The 20,720-nt window shown below is 33.7% G+C and overlaps 1 protein-coding gene across 1 annotated transcript; it reads right to left on the bottom strand.

Annotated features, from left to right (window-relative positions):
- Positions 1 to 13,928: 13,928 nt before the first annotated feature.
- On the bottom strand, positions 13,929 to 20,481 carry Slitrk6 (SLIT and NTRK like family member 6). The gene is made up of 2 exons (XM_048341186.1): positions 19,987 to 20,481; positions 13,929 to 17,632 (listed from the first exon to the last, which is right to left on the bottom strand). Exon 2 carries the CDS (start codon positions 17,605 to 17,607, stop codon positions 15,082 to 15,084), a length of 2,526 nt encoding a protein of 841 aa, XP_048197143.1. The 5' UTR covers positions 17,608 to 17,632; positions 19,987 to 20,481; the 3' UTR covers positions 13,929 to 15,081.
- Between the last annotated feature and the right edge of the window lie 239 nt (positions 20,482 to 20,720).

The raw sequence follows: 20,720 nt of genomic DNA, 5'->3' as shown, positions 1-20,720 counted from the left end.
AAGAACAGATACTTCACATCCTGTGGCATCAGAGCAGAAGAGTGAAAGACGAGCTCAAAGAAACTGGACCATTAACAGATCTGCCTGCACATAGAAGCATATGCTAGGGTATTTATAGATGCTGAAGAGATGTTTAACTCTGATCTATATTCTGCCGGCCTTCTGTATTGACGAAATACCTTTGAAGAAAACTGAACTGAGAAGCAGAAAGAAATGCAATTCACAAGCTTCATAGTCTTGCAAGAGAAGTAATTCATAAAATTAACGCATTCAAGAGACATGAAATTCAGATCAGCATCTGATGGACAGGGTAATAATTACTTAGGTGGAATACATTGAGGCTCTGTGACCTAACAGCTTTTTCTTAAGTGTTTGCTATAATCACATTTAGACTCTTCCTTAGAAAGTAGGATCAGTTTGAATTCTGATTTTCTAATTGTTGAGTGACAGTAAGTAAAATATAATAATGATCTAGCTACCTAGGCTGGGTGGGAAGTTAGCAATCTTATTTCTCATTTCTTTTATCTTATACTTTGAAGCAATTTTTTCTAAGTCAATTAGAAAAAAAACCTATAGGAAATATAAACCTGACATAGTTCCTGGCCCTGAAATCACAATTGATAGTTGGCTTTGATGAGCGAGCACAGACTATAAACTAGCTCCTTAGATGAGATTTAGTATCTACTATTGGTCTATAACTTGAGTGTGTTTGAGATATGCATTCTGAAATCCATGAGTCTACTTTAGTACCTACATAATCAAATTCCACTCCAGGGATGGCAGTTACAGCCAGTACATGATTCATTTTCGGGTAGTATCAAGTATTTTAGAGAATTTCTTTGTCTAAAAGAGGCAAAGACATGTTTAAAATGTATCTCTGAAGATAACTTAGCAGTTGCAGAAGAAGATATGCGAGAATTGAGAAATAAAGACTATAGAGTGAGTAAAAATAGAAGAACAACAAGTATAGCATTCTTCATGGAAAATACCACTCATAGAATCTGACCTTACAAATTAATTCTACTTTAAAATAAAGTATCCAAAATCACATCAATAATTTCATTTCCTTACAAATACAACTTCTGGATGACATGTCTTTGTTGTATAGCCTAAAAATGAATCTCATTTTTCCATGGTTGCCTCAGTTGATGTTTTCTGTAAGGTCTCCCCTTTTTTATAGGTGGTTAGCTTGTGTATCTAATAGATTTAGAGGTGACAGCAGTATGTGTGTTCCAAGGCTAAGTTATTAAAGATATCATGGGAAGACACAATGGGAGTCTTTTGCCTCCAGCTTCATTTGTTCTAGAGAAACCAGATGATATGGCAGGGAAATTTTTCAAGAGTACCAATAATAGGTAGGCAGCAAAGCAGCCTGATAGCTCTACAATAGATGAGAGCATAAAACATATGTGGTATCTACACATAACCAAATTTTACACAGGCATTAGAAAGACTAAAAGCATTTGTAGGACACTGGATGGACCTAGAACAAATCATGTTAAATGAGGTAAGCCAAACTCAGAAAGGCAAACATCACATGTGTTCTCTCATATGTGGTAGCTAGATCAAAAATACACTGGAACATCATAAATTATACAGGACTGTAGGCATTCACACAGTGGGAACAAAGCAGGATATGCTTAAGGAAGAAATATGAATGTTCACTGTTCTCTGCGCCTCTGATCATATAAAACAATATTTATTGAAATGAACTCCAGGAGGAAAAAAAGAGATGAAGAACAAAGAACTGAAGCTTCTTGCCAACATCTATAATAATGAGACATGTTTATAAAAGGTTACTGTGATTGTTATTGCTATATAAGTAGTTTTTTTATATTCTTTTAAAATTATTGCAGTATATTTAACCTTTAAATTTAATAATAAAGAGGGAACTTATAGGAGGTTTCTACGCGATTGCCAGTGAACCTCAGTTAATTTAATTTTAAAAATTTGTAAGTCCATGTTATTGTTGAAGTCCAGGACAGTAAACCCAACATGTAGATTTAGGATTTCCTCTATTTTGAGTCCCTCTGTAATTAAAGCTTCCATAAAGCCCAACCCAGGAACCATCTATACAATATTGGACACAACTATTCGGATAAAATAGCTTCATGAGCTAACTGATATAAGTGCATTAAAAATCACATATATTATTTTTTTGGTTGTTTTGGGACTTGAACTCAGGGCCTTGGTGCTACCCCTGAGTAAAAGGGATAGCACTCTACCACTTTGAGCCATAGAGCTACTTCAAGTCCTTGAGTGATTAGTTGAGTAAAAGTCTCATGGAAACTTTTCTGCCCAGGCTGCATTTCAACCATGTTCCTCAGACTCCTGAGTAGCTAGGATTATAGGCATGAGCCACTGGCTGCTGGCTATATTCACATTTTCACTTCTAATTTTTTTTTAATCAATTGACAACAATTGAAACCTACATTCCTAAGAAATTATTTCAATCACAACTGACCACAAAATGTAGCTTTAATAGTGAAACTGATGGCAAAAGCTGTTTCCATAACTTCAATGACAGTATCCCAATGAAGAGAATATTTCTTTAGCCTAATGTAAATGAGACAATGACTTGAACTAGGAGTATATGCTCTAGTACTGTCCAGTTTATTTCAGTTTTATATGTGACTTAATGCTTATTTGTCAGAGAAAAGGTACACCCCAAATGACAAGTTTCTATAAACGTTCCCTCAGATGCAAAGTCAGAATAAGTTTTAATCTTGAGAAATTGTATACTAAAATATCCTATATTTTTCTTTTTATGAAAAATCATAAGAATTAAGCACTAAAATACAAAAAAAAGATAGCACCATAGAGCTGGTACACATTGCTTGGCTGTTACAAGTATTCATTCCCATTAGATATTTCATACACTTTTTTTTTAGCACCTACTATTTCTAATACTGCTACTTTAAATCCACCAGATATCCTGGACATATTTAGGAATTTGATGATTCATGTGAGACTGCTCATATGTCTAACCCTTTGAAATGTTTATCCATCGTTTCTTGCCAAACTCTTTATAATCTAAAAACACCTGTAACTCTGGATAAGAAACTAAAAAAAAAAAGATAGAGTAGTCAATGGTAATTTTATTAGCAGCTAAAATGTTTTTCCTTTGGCTATAAGATAGATATTATGAACTAAAAATAAATGTGACAGAACAGATTCAGTTAACAATGTTATTTCTTGCCAAAGTCCTGGACAATTATTTAAACATACACTAAATTCTGGCTTCCAATGATTATTTTTGAATATAAATGAGAAATTTATAAAATTCCTAAGGATTAAGTTGAAAGACAAATTGGCTTTCATCTTCACTTTTTTCAATCAACTTTTTCAAATTTTAGGTGAGTTATTTGTTCTTTTTTTAAGATTTTTAGGAATTTCTTATTTCTGGTTATATTTATTTTGGACACATTTTATGACTGAACTAATATTCACATAACTTTTAATCTCTATTAACTACATGCATGTTGCTTTTACACAGTTAATACATCTTTTAAGTTTCCTAACTTCTTTTGGGAGTTTTTTTTTTTTTTAAATAAGGTTCTGCAAATAAAATCTAAAAGTAAGATCTTTCAAAATCACTTATCTTCCTATAGCAGTTAATAACTTCTGTATCTTTATGAGTGAGTCACAGAAGTTTGAGTCTTAAATTCTTTCATTTTTAACTTATTTGATATTTTATTGCTGTAAGTATTTGTGAATGAGGAACTTCATAAATGGTAACAAAACCTGCTTTTGAAAGATTGTCTCTTCCTTATTGAAATACTATCCTGACATTGATTCTTATTTCTTTTGAAATTGTTACTAATTACCTAATTACTAGTCATTGAACTATAATTTTACAAATCTATCAGGCAAGAAAAGACTGATTATCAGTGAAGTTAACTTTCAAATGAAAAGGTTAAGGTCATTTATAATTATTCCCTCAGAATTCTATTCCTCCAGGGTATAGAAATATAGGGAAAGAAAGAAGACTAAAGAAGCTTAAGTATGTCTGACCCTTTTAGTCTTTAAGTTACAGCAAAGAGAGATAAGAACACAGGAAAGGAAGTATGAATTTTCTTTAACAAAAGCAACAGGAAATGGTTTGGTGAACTATAACCTTTTTGTGAAATTGTAGCCTGATTCCATGTAGATATATTTGAAAAGTGGACTTGGACTCTATTTGAATCTGAAATTTTAGGCATCAGTGCAAACATCCTTTTGGACCTGAGAGTTATACAAATATAAGTTTCAAACTTTACTTCCATTATTTTACAAGACTTCATTCATGAATGCATATCAGTATGGGCATATTTCATAAATAGTTTCAGTTTTAAATGATCTCTTTAGAAGTGCTGAGATTAAAACTTGATAATACTATTCTTTGTCTTAACAGACAATATGACATGCATTTATCAGGTAAAATAAAAAGTAGATATAAATAATTTTATTTAGTTTAGAAATTATTTCTAGTTTTGTTTTGTATGATTTGTAGCAGAAGGATCTGAAATACTTTAACCCTGAATACCTCAGAATCCATTCCTACTCTGGGTTAACCAAAAACAACACACAAGGGTCCACCTACCCTCGGAATAAACTGATTGTAGTGTTCCTGAAGAGCTATTTCTCTTTCCTTTTCCTGACATCATTCTCAAACTGTATATCTTTCTTACGCTTATTGCTCATGGTGTCATTCTTTAATTTTGTTTCCGTATAAATATACTTATGGAGATATGTGTGATGGTCAAATGTATTTATAATAGGAATCTTGCTGAAAAAAATAAATAAGGTTTTATTTTAAAATAGTACATAAAAATATAAACAGAAGGGGCTGGGACTATGGTCTAGTGGTAAAGTGCTCTCCTCATATACATAAAGCCCTGGGTTCAATTCCTCAACACCACATATATAGAAAAAGCCAGAAGGGGCGCTGTGCCTCAGGTGGTAGAGTGCTAGCCTTGTGCAAAAAGAAGACAGGGACAGTGCTCAGGCCCTGAGTTCAAGCCCCAGGACTGGAAAAAATAAAAATAAAAATACACACACACATATGCACAAAAACTTAAAGTTAGGTAATTAAATTTAAAGTTAAGTCTTATACTTTTGAGTAATCCAGCATTCTTAGTTGCTAAACCCAGTTGGCACCTAATTAAATGTTATCAAAGAATCATCTTAGTCCTTTTGGGATTCTATCTTGGAGAAATTATAAGAAAATATTTACTTTCTAAAGGATTGATTTGTGTTCTATATTAGATAGCTGATACTCTGTGCTTAATTCTTACAGACCTAAAATGCAATTTGCAAAAGTGTTTCTCCAAACAAAAGTTTGAGAAGAATCACCACATATATCCTTTTAAAAACTCAAGATTTAAATACCGTTATTACCATACCTATGTTTATTTACTGTACTTACTGCAATGGTTTAAAGATTAATAGGAAAAACTTCTATTACAAGGTGATTCACATATCATTAGCAAAGTATAGCTAGAGGTATGAATGTTGATTTCTCTGAGATAATGAAGCAACATATTATTGGAGACATTTTTACATAATCTTTACAAAAGTACCTAGTTTCTCAATACTGAAACCTGTCATATTCTATGATACTGTAAACTGAGGAACTTACAAAAAGAGTAATTCTTTCCTTCATATTTCTGAAGGGTACAAATCTGAATCAAGTCTAGATATTTGAAATCAAGCAAGGTCACTTTTCCTCTGAAAGTTCTAAAAAATTCTTCTTCTTGCCTCTCATAACTTCCAGTTATCAACATTAATTCTCAGTTCCTTGGACTGTAGCTGAGTTGCTCCAGTTTCCACCTACAGGTTTCCTAAAATGTAAATGGGGGAAATTAACAAAAAATAACTTAAATGATGAATGATCAACATTGTTTCCATAAACCTACTTCTTCTGTTCAATAAAGTCCATATTTATGTTGTTATTCTCTTTCAAATTATTCAAACTAAGAATTAATGTATGACAGCACATGACATATAAATAATATTTGAACATGAGTGTACACTATTTTCAAGCCATCTGTTCCCAGGGGAAATATATCCATCACTCAATTTTCTGTCCAAATAGTCACAGGACCCTTTTCTCTGTGATTTTGTATGGTTTTCTTGTGAGCGAAAACTCAACTAATTGTATCTCCATTGGTTCCACTTCCAAATAAAATCATGTCAAGCTTCTAGGTAGAAAACTATTCAAAAGTGCACTATTCAATATATTGTAGGGTCCATTCAATGATTACTTTTTCCATAAATACAGAAATAAGTGTATTCCAAATTATAATTAATGATTTACAAGAGTTGTGTAGATATTAATAAATTGACCTATGAACTGATAAATATTTAAATCATAAAATATTACTTTAATTTAGCAATAAACTAGTTGCAGGAGTAAAATGAGTTCTCATGAAAGTACATTTTATTTCTTCCAAATTCTAATAAATTTCTATATGATTTGTGGGAGAAATTTATCCAACAGACAAAATTAACATTTTTTCTTGCACACACTTTTAGTACTTTTATTTGTGGCTTTTTTATTTGTTATAATTAAGTGATACTTCAGTCTTTTCATTAAGACTAGAGAGTCTAGAAATTCTAGAAATTGTCACTGTGTGTGTGTGTGAGAGAGAGACAGAGACAGAGAGACAGAGAGAGAGAGACAAGGAGAGAGAATGAAAAAGAAAGAAAGAAAGAAAGAAAGAAAGAGAGAGAGAAAGAAAGAAAGGAAGGAAGGAAGGAAGGAAGGAAGGAAGGAAGGAAGGAAGGAAGGAAGGAAGGAAGGAAGGAAGGAAGGAAGGGTTCTGGGGCTTGAACTCAGCATTTAAGTGCTGTCCCTGAACTATTTTGTTGTTGTTCCTTCCAGACTGGCACTCTATCATTTGAGCCTTAGTTCCACTTTGGGCTATTTTTGTTACTTAATTGAAGATAGCAGTCTCACAGACTTTCTTCCCTGAGCTGGCTTCAAACTGCACTCTTCACCTCTTACACAGCCTCCTGAGAATTACAGATGAGCCAACTGTTTCTGGTTTGATTGACACCTCTCAAAGGGAAAATATTTGTCCTTTTTCTCCTAACATGAATTATTCTTTAACTCTTAACATAAATTTGTTAGGTTTTTACTTCTTGAATCATTATGATCAATATAAAATTAAATTATTAGCAGAAGAAAAAATGATGCAATCAATATTGAGATAAAGACAGATAAAAGAGGAAGGTATGGTGCACTTTGCTGTTCTCAATTGCATATCTTGCTTTTATTATTGTTGTTAACAATACAGGATTTTTAATTCATGGTCTCAGTCACTAGTTAAGTGCTCTGACGCTTTGGCCACAATTCGATCCCAAGAATATAAGAACACAAGGCAAAAGTATAAAGGTTATATTTGTAAAAACATTACTAATAAAACATTTATTTAAATCATAAAAAATACTCAAACTCCAAAAAAAACCTCCAGTATTTAGGTTAAAACATAGCCAAAGGCCCTGAACTGACACCACAGCCAATTAAATATTTCCACATTTTTACCTATCTATATGTAGACACGCCTTATGACATGTAGAAAAATTAAAGACAGTAAATCACCATTTTGTGAGTATTAGAATGTCTATAATACCAAACATGGCTACACTAAATCTGGTGAGGATTTGAAATACCAGGATTCAGCATTCATTTCCTTCTGTGGGAAAGCAAGGTTTTACAGCCACTATTGAAAATACTTGCATAGATAACAAAACAGAAGCTTAATGTCATCAAGCAATCTACTTGTTGAGATACAGACAAACACATTAAACTATTTATATTGGCTTTATTTATAACTAAAACAACCTTGACTTTCCTAGTAGGTGAATAAATAAATGAGCTGTGGAATATTAAGAGAACATAGTACTATTTAAAACTGCAAGGAAAGCTCTATGAAGCCTTGAAAGAACGCAGAGGAAGCTGAGATTTGTACTAATAAGTGAAAGAGCTGGTATTAGAAGGGATCTTGCTGTGATTCCAACACTGACATTTTGAAAACAACAGAATTATTCACACAGTACAAGATCAGTGTTAACATGAAGTGAAGAATAGGAGAATAATCAGTGCCCTTTTTAGGAGACTGAAAGTATCCTGTCTGATAGTCAAGTTACGAAGACATTTATCAAAACCACAAAATGCACAAACCTAGACATATGGTGGTGAATGTTTAATAGTAGACTGATCAGAAGTAGCAAACTTTATTCAATTGTAGTGAGCTAAAACAGGAGAAGGTTTTACTTATGTGTCTGAAGACATGTTCTAGAACTCTGTATTTTTTAACCAGTTTTTCTGTGAATCTTTAACTGCTCTAAGTAAATATGTGTTTAAATAAGGGTGAGGAATTTATAAGACTATATTACCTGCCTTTCTAGGTTTAAAATAATACATTACTGAAAATAATAATAGTATTTTAACTTACCTGAAATATCAGGCACATAAAGGTCACTTCAGGCAGAGTTCTTAAAATTTGCAAAAATGAAAAGATCAGTCACTCTAATCTCCCTACAATTGATCATTATAAATTTAAACCAGTACAGTAACATTGTAGGAAAGAGGAAATTAAATTCTTAAAAATACAATTTAAAACACAAGAATATTTGATGAACACTAATGGAATAATTTCAGATTTTTTTTAAAACATGGTTATTTTCCTTCAGTGAGATGTTGTCTCATCTAAAATATCATCTGGTAGTTTTATAATTGTGTCTAAATTGTGATAATAGATTGTGAAACTATATAATGTATAAATTAATTTAGTGAGCTGATTTTTCTTTCAATAAAATATTAAAAGTTAGAGTAGCATATACAAACATTGGCACAGAAAAGCACAAGAGCATGTTATTCATTTCCTGTGGTTAGGTATGGCCTGTAAATACACATGGTTATGACAGGCAGTCTATCATAACCACTGCCCCATGAGGACAACTCTCCCGTGACTAAATCAATGAACATGAACCACAAACAGTGATAAAACATGGTCCAGTCACTCAGACCTTGTAACTGCCTGATGTAAAGCAAATCTCTTCCTTTATTTATAAAAAGAAACTTCAGAACTTTATGACATGTGCACATTCCTAGAAATATTATTTGCTGTACCATTAGCATTTCTGTCTTCAAATGCATATTGACTATATCAAAGTACTTCAGAATGTTAATACTAGGGCCCAAATAAGTCAGATAGAAATGGATTTTAATAGACAACATAATATATAAACTAATCTTACTCTCCAAGAATCAGAGCTAAATAAACTTTGATTTGAAGTTGGCTTCCTTCAGCCATATCTTGCTACTTTAGCATATGTTGTCTTGAGTCATAAAAAAAAAATACTAACAGAGTCCTAGAGGGATTTTGTTATTGTTGTTAATCATGGGTTTATGGCTTGGGCACTGACTTTGAGTTTTTATGCTAAAGGCTATTGCTTTACCAATTTGAGTCACAGCCCTACTTCCAGTTTTGGGGTGACTAATTGGAGATAAGAGTCTCACAGGTTTTCCTAACCAGGCTGGCTTTGAACTTTGATCCTCAGATCTCAGCCTTCAGCCTTCTGAGTGGCGAGGATTACAGGAGTGAGACAGCAGCACCCAGCTTCAGAGTTTTTAAATACCTCACACCAAGAAAGTACATGGAAACTTAAACTACCAAAACTAGTTTGTCTCATGATTAATGAAATATTAATTTAAAATTGAACAGACTAATTCTGGCAAGAAATTGACTACATTTGTATATCACTGTTGTTCTGTAAAACCAGTATAGTAAAATGATTTAATTTTCAAGAGCTTTTTTGTTTTTGTTTTTTGGTTTGTTTTTTTTTTACACAAAATAAATGAGCCATTAAAATACCTCACTCATTCTGAGAAAATTTTCTTACTGGTAAAAATTCTAAGGGAAATGAAGAGGCAAATGCTGATATATAGAAAGTTTTTTTTCCTGCTTTTTATATTTTAAAGCACTGAAAAAATATGGTATTTAAAAAGTGTTCAGTTTCAAGTAATTGAGGTTGGAAGCACACAAATGAGGGTTTCTGCAATTTGTTGTTTTGAATTGTTTCCTTTCTTCATTCACTAATCTCCTGAAAGACATTTAGTAACAGAAGAGTATTTGTCTGCTTGATTAAGCTTTCAAAGCAGCTGGAAGAGGATTTTACATCTGGCTCTTTCCTGTGTTATGTATACTTAAAAATGGATGCATGTATAAAATAAACATAAAGTCACCTCTAAAAAAACAATTGTATATTTAAGACACAAAGATCACAGTGATTATATTCAGTATAGAGTTGGTATCAATATAACTCTGATAACGTGATTATCATTTTTAAAAATAACTCATGAACAACTATTACATATTCTTAATTATTTGAGACATCAATTCAGTGATGGACCTCAGGGGATGGTCAAGAAAAAGATTGCACTTTAAAATGTGTACAATTGAAAAGCACAAAGGATTTTTAACCAGTTGTCCAGTTGTCATTAATGATATGTTTCCTGATTTTTATACCAAGTAGAAGGCTAATCCTGAGAAAGATTCATAGTTGTCTCTTAACCTACAGTAAGTTTTTTTCCTTTAAGATGTTCCATCATATTCACAAAATGCTATTTGAGAAAATAAATAGGAAGAAATCATCCTGCTCACGGTGACACTCTGAGGCACTAGAGATACAAACTCTCCTATAAACACCCTTATATTAAAACTGATTCCCCTATTAGGTATTTGTTTGAGTTTTTACTTATGTGAAACATAGCTTTAAAGAAAGTACTCTACATATTCTTTTTAAAATGCTTTTGAACTAGGCTCCAGTAGCTCACACCTGTTATCCTAGGTACTCAGGAGGCTGAGACCTGAGGATTGTAGTTGAAAGCCAGCCTGGGCAGGAAGTCCTCGAGAGACTCTTATCTCTACTCATTCACCAGAAAACTGGAAGTGGAAGTGTGGCTCATAGTGGTCCAGCATTAAAAAGCTCAGGAACAGCATGTGGGCCCTCAGTTCAATCCTAGCAACCAAGAAAACAAACAAACAAGCAAAAAAAAAAAATGCTTATGGCTATGTATATATTAGCCATTATAGAAGGTGGATAAATTACAAGTAAATAAAGAAACTTATCTATAGTTATACACACGTATATAGATATGCATATATGTATAAAACATAGTGTGGCCTTTAAAATGTGTCTCCTCATATTATATCGCCTAGTATATATTAATGGAGGCATACATCAAGCTTTCATGTAAACCATTCATATAAATAGAGAAGCTTGATATTAAAAGTTCTGTCTAATGTTAGAGCCATAGCTCAAACTCTGGAGTGCCAGCGTAGCAAACATGAGCTACTAGCTCAAATTCCTGTGGGATTTAAAGCAAAGACTATGACTGTTCTTTGTTAATTACAAGACAATACTCATATTACATTTACCAATCATGCATTGAATCTTAAGCTTTTTGAATTACTTGGGGCATGGAATCAAGGCAGCTTGAGCTGGCTTAGAAGATGCATATATATGTATGTATGTTGAAGTGAATGATAGTCATCCCCTCCCTTCTTACATGGAAATCAAAATTACATCCAGTTGTGGGGATTGATTGAATATATCTGTACAATACTTGTGAATATGCAATCACTTATTTTCATAAAAATGTGATTTGTCAGGTAGCTTTTAACAAGTTTTTATGTCTACCACTAGAAATGGAGCTAAAAATACTGAACTAGGTATGGTTGTATGCTGCTAAATATGAACAAAAAGACAGGTTTAAAACCATCAGAATTTGCACTACTCTTTCATGAACTGTAAACTTTATCAAGGAATTATCCATGAAGAATTAGAATGGTTTTCCTTCAGTGACCAGGTTAGATAAAGAATGATAATTCAGAAATAACCTTCAGAAATTTAGATCATTCTGTTAGTTTGAGAGACAGGTTGGCTTGATAAGTAAACAAAGAAAACATAATATTTTTGATAGGTGAAAAATATGAGATTGGTGTAAAGCAGTAACATTTTAAAGAGATTCACATAGATTACAAAACCATTTGAGTGGTAAAAAAACAATATTGGCCTTGTAAATGTCCAACAAGTAGTAAGAAAGCAAATTACATAAAAAAGTTCAATCAGAGAGAGAATATTGAAAGGGTGACATTGATCAAGATAAGTTGTATTCATAAATTGCTTTGTTAAATGGCAAATTCTTTATACAACTACCAATTTCTTTTAATTTCCTTAACAGTTATAAAACGTTGTGAAAAGCTTTCAAGCTCATCCTCTCAGGTGAAAAATGGGGATTTTAGTGTTATTTCTTCTGACTCCATATCTAAATATTCAAAAAGCTGTTTTCTGATCACTTATTCATATAGAGAGATCTATAGTAGTAAAGAATAAGAAATGAAATCAAACACTTATTCTGTTAAAATACCATGTTCCGTGTTAACCACATTGACTTCCTTGTTTTTAGGTTATATTACACTAGCTTTTACTCTTGTGTTGTAGTTTGATTTGGAACATACATATACATGGATGAATAAATAAAAACATTTTAGTGTGGGGTAGTGGTGGTTCATGCTTGTAATCTCAACTACAAAGGAGGCTGAGGTCTGAGGATCTGTTCAAACCCAATGGGGCAATAAATCTGTAAGACTCTTGGATCCAAGTAATCACAAAAAGCCAGAAATGGAGCTCTGGCTCAAGTGACTCAGCTTTGGCTAAGCTCTGTCTCAGCCTTGAGCAAAAATGCTTAGGGACAGTGACCAGGTACTGAGTTCAAGCCTTAGGATAGGCACAGAATAAAGCAACCAAACAAAAACAAGAAAAAAAATGATCCTTTCATTATAAGTTGAAAATATGATCAGCATTATTATGCAATTACCAATGAATAAAACTTGAAAAAGAAATAATTACTCCATCCAAAAGAAATGAACATTTGTGAGGACATGTTTTTGTCTGACTTTCTGGATTTATTCCAGGAAACCACCGGGCATGCAGACTTAAATTGTGCTAATACTTCTACGTGTGTGAAGAGAATAAAAAAAAAATTGGCACATGTTCAATTAAAAAGATTGCAATAAAGCATGTTCTGCTTGGATTTTCCTCTTGTTCTACTTAGAATGAAATTCCAAAAAGTATCACTCCTTTGAAGATTTATAATTTACTACGGTGCACAGTACTTTTTAAAAGTAATATATAAGCCTTTCCATGTTCACATATATTAAGCTTAGAAAGTGTTATATTAAAAATAAAATCCCACCTTTGTCCTTTCAGACACTGAAAATGAGTGAACAAGGTTAGGTTTTCAATTAAACTTTTCATATATTCACTTTTGTTTTCCCGTTAAAGGCAAAATATAGTAATTATGAATTTACATTGGATTTTTAGTCTACCTACTGTGTTGTACAACATTCATGGATTTTTATCAGCTAGGTGATTTTTCATTCACAAGCAGATATAAACTGTAATATGATAATAAAGCAAAATGTGATCATTAAACAGCAAAATATTCGACAGTAGATTCAGAATTCATTAAAATAGTGTAAAGTGAATCAAAGACAGTACTTCCTTACATACAGTGCTTCTTTCCCTAAATGAAAAACTGAGTGTGCATTGTGCTTAGAAAACAGGTCCAAATTTCCTTGACTAATTATATTTTGCTGGTGATAACCTAATTTTGTAATTGTAAATAGGAAAAATAAGTCATTTACCTTCTCATTACATAGGAAAATGATTTTCTTGAAAAGAAACCTCCAGCCTTACCTTAATTTGACTAAATGCCAATCATCGCCAGAAATTGAATAATTTTTGCAAATGGTAAACAAAATATTTCTGTATGCACTATATACAGAAACTGTGTGTGTGTGTGTGTGTGTGTGCCTAAACCTGATTTAATTGAATTAAAAGGTCAGACTAATTGAAGAAAGCACATTTGAGAATAATGTTCATTGTAATTTTATTGTAGTGAGTGAGCAGAAGTTTTACTGTTTTGAAAGGCACCCAAGAATAATTACTTTAGTAAACAAAAAATATACAAAACTGTACAGAATAAATAGTCCATAGAAATCTATCTATACCTTCTTGTAAAATAAAGCTACATTGTTCCTCTTTTGACACAACACATACCACTTACCTTTAGAAGGGCCTCTTCTACTAATTTGTAACATCTATCAGTATACATCAAGGAAAATAAAATAATATTTTTTATTAATTATAACTTTGAAATACTTTCCACAAAAAGCATGTTTCTATTATGGTCATTCAGATTTACAAAGAATTAATACTATGAACATAAGCAAATTTATAGGTGTTCTAATCATATTTACAGTCAAATCTCAGTAGCATATTTAAATATCCCAAGAATTATACTTTGAGCACAAATGATATATCTTAATTCACAGCAGCACTGACAAAAGGAATGTCCACACAAAATGTGTAGAAAAACCAAAAAAGTTTGCTAATATATCCCATCTGGACTATTATCCATTCATTTCTAATTCAGAAAACATAGGATTGCCCATTTGTTTAACTGGACTACTTGTGGCTTACCTAATTACCTAATTTTCTATTTTCCTTACTACTATGACCTATAAATTTCAAGTCCCAGTTCTTTTGCATTTATCATGAGAAAATTGAATGTTTGCACATTTTTAAGCATTCAATAGTTATAAAGTATATGTCAGACATATTCTAACTACATATATAGGTACTTTTTTAAATGATGAAGTCCAATTTCATGGTATCCATTGGTAAAACAATTCAAGAAAATAAGGATTGTTTCAATGTTCAACCTTTTTAAGATGTGCAAGACGACTTCTATGTAACATATACTTTTTATTTTAACGCCACAATCCTTGAATGCATTACACGCAAGGATTTATGTTATTTGGGATAGACTAAATTGCCTGAACATAATGCCATGGCTTCTCCCAATGATCCCTGAGCTTCTTTTTCTTCTTTTTGTTCCCATATGATACCTGCTGTGCTTAAGTTCTGATTGAAGATCTACTCACTCATGTAAGGCACTTATTTCCAAGATTCGGACTTAAGACAGAATCACAGCATTTCTGCCCAAGTCCTACATGTCTCCATCTAAGTTTGCTGCTCTAGGACTTCTAAATAGTCAGGTTCAGCATGTAAATTAGCTTTGAGTTCAAAATACTCGTTTTTAGTCTGTTCCACCAATACCTTCCTTGGCCGTGAGTACATTAACGTTTCCATTAATTTCAGTTCTTCATGGGGTGCGGGATAATGTACCTCCCTATCTGGTTGGAGCTGAGCAATGTTTTTCCTTAGGTACTCTGTGATTCCCAGTTGCTGAAGTTCTCGTTCTTTCTCTAAAATATTCCTATATAAGGAACTGGCATCCTGGAAAGATAAAAATTCTGTGGATTGGTCTGTGGTTTTGTATTTCAAGTTTGACCCTGTGAGTGGCGAATAGTTTTCCCGTTCTAAAAGGCTTCTTTGGAGATTCTTCACATCACTTCCTTCTTTCTCATTCCTTTCTTCTTCCTCTTCCAAATGCTTTGGACCAAAGGATGGACTTCTGTAGACATGAACCATTGGGCTCACCATGTGCTGCTCATAGAGAGAGGCAGAGGGCCTTTCGGCAGTGTGGTGAGTTGTTTTGTGGCCATACATGCTGTACTGAAGGTGCACAGGACTGTTGTCTCTCACTTGCTCATCCACTTGCTTCTTTTTATATCTTCTCCTTCGATGGAGAACAAGAACCACGATCCCAGCAGCACAGAACACAATGGTTATAAAGACAACCAGAAGTCCCAATATGAGAACCGATAGTGGGACAGCATCCGTGAGAGAGCTTAAAAGAGACCCCGGGGTGTTTGTAGTGGTTGTAGGAGGTGTGACGATCATGGAAAGGCTCTGGGTTGCCAGGGAGGGATTATTCACTAAACCTGGGCAGAGAAGTTCACTGTTCAGGGCTTTCAATTCCTTTTTGTTGAGGTGAGGTGGGGACGTGCAGAGGATGTCATCAGTCACCGTGTTCTTGCTTAACTTTTGTGTCCATTGCTGTAATCCAACCAGGTCACAAGAGCAGTCCCAGGGGTTATCCTCAAGGTCAATCTGGGACAACATACCTAAGTCATCCAAGATGTTACTGACAGGGAGATGGGTGAACTGGTTTGTTTTAAGATTTATCCTAGTGAGAGGAACTCCTGAAAAAATATGCAGGGGTAAAACTTGAAGGAGGTTGTTATTTAAATAAAGTACTTTGAGTTTGGGCAGTGAGTTAAAAGTTCCTGGTAAGATTTCCTTAATCACATTATATTCTAGATATAAGTACTCAAGGTTGGGAAGCCCAAGAAACATGCCTCCATTTAGTTTGGTAAGATAGTTGCCATTCAAGTAGAGCTTTTGTAGTCTTGTGAGATTCATAAAGGATCCTTCTTCAAGAACTTCAATACGATTGTTTCCCAAATGAAGCATTTCCAAAGTGAAATACTCCACCAGATCAGATTTCATTAAGGTGTGTATAATATTTCCCGCTAGAATCAGCTTTCTAGGATTCTGTGGAGGAGGTTTGAGATCTGCTATGCTTTCAATATTGCGTTCTTGACAATGAATTAAAAGTCCTGATGGGGTAAGGACTTTGCAGTTGCAAGGAATAGGACAGTAAGGTGCTGGAAGCTGAGTGGATGGCTTTGTAAGGTAGGGTATCACACCAGGTGCTTTGGTAGGTGGTTTAAAAATGGATATGGTCTTGCCTGACATGCGACTATCACTTACTGAAGATGTGACTGCCAGATGCAATGATCCAGAGGGATCCTCAAACTCTTCATACACTGGTGGAGTGGGGCAAATAGACTCTGCTTTCAGTCGACTTAATATGCTTCCTTTCAAAAATGGAGGACTGTTGCATATGACCTCCCCAATGACAGACTGTGGAGGCATGTTCTCCAACCAGATTTTGAGCTGCAGTAAGTCACAATTGCAAGCCCACTTATTGTCCTCCAACTGCAGATCCAATATCCGGCCAATGTGTTCTAAAAAACCAACATAAGGCAGTGTTTGCAACTGATTCCCACGAAGATCTAAGTGAGTTAAAGGAACAAATCGGAAGATGTTTGGTGGCAGACTCTCAATAGCATTGTCATTTAAGATTAAAACTTTAAGTCTGTTGAGCTTGCTAAAGGCACTTGGTTCAATCACTGTAATGAAATTGTTATCGGCTTGTAGGAATTCCAAGTTTTCTAATCCATGAAAAGTGTCCTCCTTAAGAATTTCTAAGGAATTATGGTTGATATGAAGCTGTTTCAGGAGGGCAAGGCCATTAAATGAACCAGGCTCAATGTCTGCAATGTTGTTAAATCCCAGGTGTATTGAAATAGCATTGCTAAGTCCAGAAAAGTCATTGGTGTGAAGCCTTGTCAAGCCATTATTCAATAAGCTCAGGTGAAAAGGTCGGGATGGTGGCACGCTTATTTGGGATAATTCCTTGATACCTTTTTCTTCACAATTAATTAACATTGTGCCATCTTTTTCCTCACAGTTGCAAAGGGTATCACAAGATCCTTTCAGTGAGGGCCCTGGAGATGGGGACTGTAAAGATATACAGGCAAGGAGAGATGAATACAAGAGAGGAGTCCACAGCTTCATGTTGTCATGTGATGGGGGTCTGGCTCTGTAAAATAAAATGCAGTAACAGTGGACTTTAATGGCTGAGGAAGTGAGATGAATCTAACATTTGAAAATGGTGGGTTTCCAGCTACTATTGAAAGCTGAATGGGTTATTGCATCTACATTTGCTTTTAATATTTTTCCAATACTTAGATATATTCTCAATTAATATATTCTGAATTATTTTTGAAATGCATCAAAATATAAAATTTAACACAGAGATGTTATACTGTTAGAGTAACATTTGTGTCAACACCTGCAAATAAGCTTGCATTTGAATATATGAGACAGAAACTTGTTGAATCAGTAGACACAAGCATGCATCAGCATGATAAAATTATGTGGTTAGAAACAATTCGTTTTTTGTATTTTTAAATTTCGTCCTAATAAGAGATTGTAGATTGGAGAGGTAAGGATTGTAGTCCAAGGAAAATATGTATGTATTGGCTAGAAACCTAGAAAACTCCAGATGATTGCTAGAAAGAATTCATGTGTATGTATGTCTGTGCAGTATGCATATCCTTGATTTAAAAGTATGCCTGTATGCACAGCTGTCTTGATTTGGACATACTATACTTATTGTTTATTTGTAATGAATATTGGGAAAATGTGTCCTTAATTATGTAATAAAATATAACATTATAACGATATCTCTATTTTGGCTATTCTGGCCTGACATACTATCTTTAGGTGGAATTGTATAGGATACATAAGACTTAAGAGAACTTAAGTATAACTGAAGTCATGCTTGCAGCCAGATATGGAATAGATATGGAATAGTTCCTGCTCCTTTTTAATTTTTCAGGCATAGGTAAAATTCACTAAAAAACAAGGGAGAAAATTGGGTCTTTACCATGATTTCAAACTATTACTAAAGAAAAAACAATGCCTCATATCAGCTTCTACCAGATGACTTCCAGGTGAGGACTTGAAGTAGGTTTTAGGTACTGAATGTCACCAAATAATTAAGTAGTTGATCAGCTCTGTTCCAAGCTTGGAGTCTCAAACAATAAGCTCTGAAACAAACTGCAATCAGTTAAAATATTTGGGGCCACATATAATTTGGTTTAAAATGAAAGTTTGTGGGAACAACGTTTCACATTTTAGCTCTCTTAAAATTTAATGTATGCATTTGAAACAGTAGCTCTTAAAGTAAGTATAACCTTGAAACATCAGCAAGGGCAAAGTAGGCATGATCAGCACTACTGATCATTTACTGTTATTTTATTCCTTGTAAGCATACACATGCAAATTAACATCTAGTCCTGTTTCATTCACTTAAATATTTTATATTAGATATATAACCCACATGGAAAAATGAACACCACACCTTATGTGAACTTTTCAAAATGAAAAGTGCTTATTTATGGATGAAATACAAATACAAACAAAGGATCTAATTAAAAGTTTAAAACAAAATCTGGTAAGTCATTCTAGGAACATTCAATAATGCTGAAAGTAAGCAATTTCCTGAAAACCCATTATTTTATTGAAACTATGTACAGTCTCATGTTTGGGAACGACAAAAGGTAACCAAAGGAACAAACCTGTATAGTCTTTGTAAATAAAAGGAAAGTTAGAAGGCTTGAGGTTTCCATAGGGAAGTACTTAGGTTTTTAACTATTCTGACTTAGAAATAGAAAGCTTACACTTGGTGTTTTCAACTTGTGGATTAGCTTCCAAAAACAATGCAATCACTTCTTCATAAATCACCAGCAAAGAAAATGCATCTAGCACAATATCCTCAGAAAAACAGTAAATAATTTCCAAATTATAACATCCCATTAAAACATCTTATATGCAATGTGTACTTCACAGTATACTAGATAACATTTACTAATCTTTCCAGAAATTAAAATAAAAAAGCTCCAGAATTAATCACTTCTGATACTGTACAATTTTTATGAGTACAAAAGTCTCCGTTCTATATATATTAAGGAAAATTTACATTCTCAAGTCAGAAAATACAGAAAAAGTAGCATACAACATACAAATATTTCTCCAGTATCCTGGCTATATTAGGAATTCAACAATGACATCTCTTTTTTTTTTCTGCAGGAAGCAAACATGTTCAGTTCCAATAATAAACCACATGTTTTAAAACACATAATGGCATAACATTCTGTTTGTTCTTTTCTACAGAGCCAGCTGTTGGACTAAAAGTCTAGTGCTCAGAGAATATAGGCATCTGTTAAAGCATTAGTTTGGCCACTGAGCAAAATATGACTGAAAACCTGTAAGCAAAGTTTTTTTCTTTTTTTTTTCTTTGTTTTGTTTTTCAGTAGCAAACATACAAATTCAATCCCTGTGTGAACATGCAAATATAAGTACAGAGAATGCTAGAAATATTCATCTTACCTGTAAAGCAGACTCTTTCCTGACGTGTTTTCGGTACAGCACAGCTGGAAGAGATGTTCAAAGTGATTCAATTTCTTTATTAAAAGAGAAAGCAGCGAACACCAGCACTTACTTTCTCCTCAAATACCACTTCTTGACAAGTCCTGTAGCGTGCAAAAGTTAAAAACCTCTGGTCAAAGACAAAATGCTGGACATTTCAACGAAAAAAATATTGCAAGCAGAATGCAGGCTGGAGCATCCTGAAGCATTTCTCCCTTTATCCCCTCAATTAAAATTCATGGCATACTTCACTGCTATGCTGACTTTTTCTTTTTTTTTTTCCTTTTGGCATATAGTTAACCATTTGCAAGCTGCTGAATGCAGAAAATAAACAAGATGTTTAACAGCGCTGGGGTTGCTCACTCTTGCTTTCTTAGGTTGTAAATCCAAGCTGCAGCAAGGTTCTCTTTCCTCCCCTTCTAGTCTTTCTTGTTAGCTCAGTTTGTTATTAGTCAGATTGCCAAGGGCTGGGAGGTAGGCGTAAATAAAGAGACTTCTTGGCTTTTGACTCAGCCTTTAAGCCCTTCCCCATCAGAGCACTTTAAACTGCCAGTGTCATATAACAAAAGAGACAGCTCCACCTTGGGACAGCTCAACCCCTCCTCGTTCTGCAAATGGTATTTCCACTCCTTTCATACCAAAAAGAGAGCAAGTGAATGTTCATGGTAAAAATTTTATGTTATTTTATATGAAAT

Source organism: Perognathus longimembris, chromosome 3 (genome assembly GCF_023159225.1).
Source record: "Perognathus longimembris pacificus isolate PPM17 chromosome 3, ASM2315922v1, whole genome shotgun sequence".
NCBI lineage: Eukaryota > Metazoa > Chordata > Mammalia > Rodentia > Heteromyidae > Perognathus > Perognathus longimembris.
The sequence above is the reverse complement of the archived record's forward strand: the minus strand, read 5'-3'. Positions and strand labels throughout refer to the sequence as shown.

Bases quoted from the DNA above. Each gene is read 5' to 3' on its own strand.
- Slitrk6 (XM_048341186.1), bottom strand. From the start codon at position 17,607: ATGAAGCTGTGGACTCCTCTCTTGTATTCATCTCTCCTTGCCTGTATA.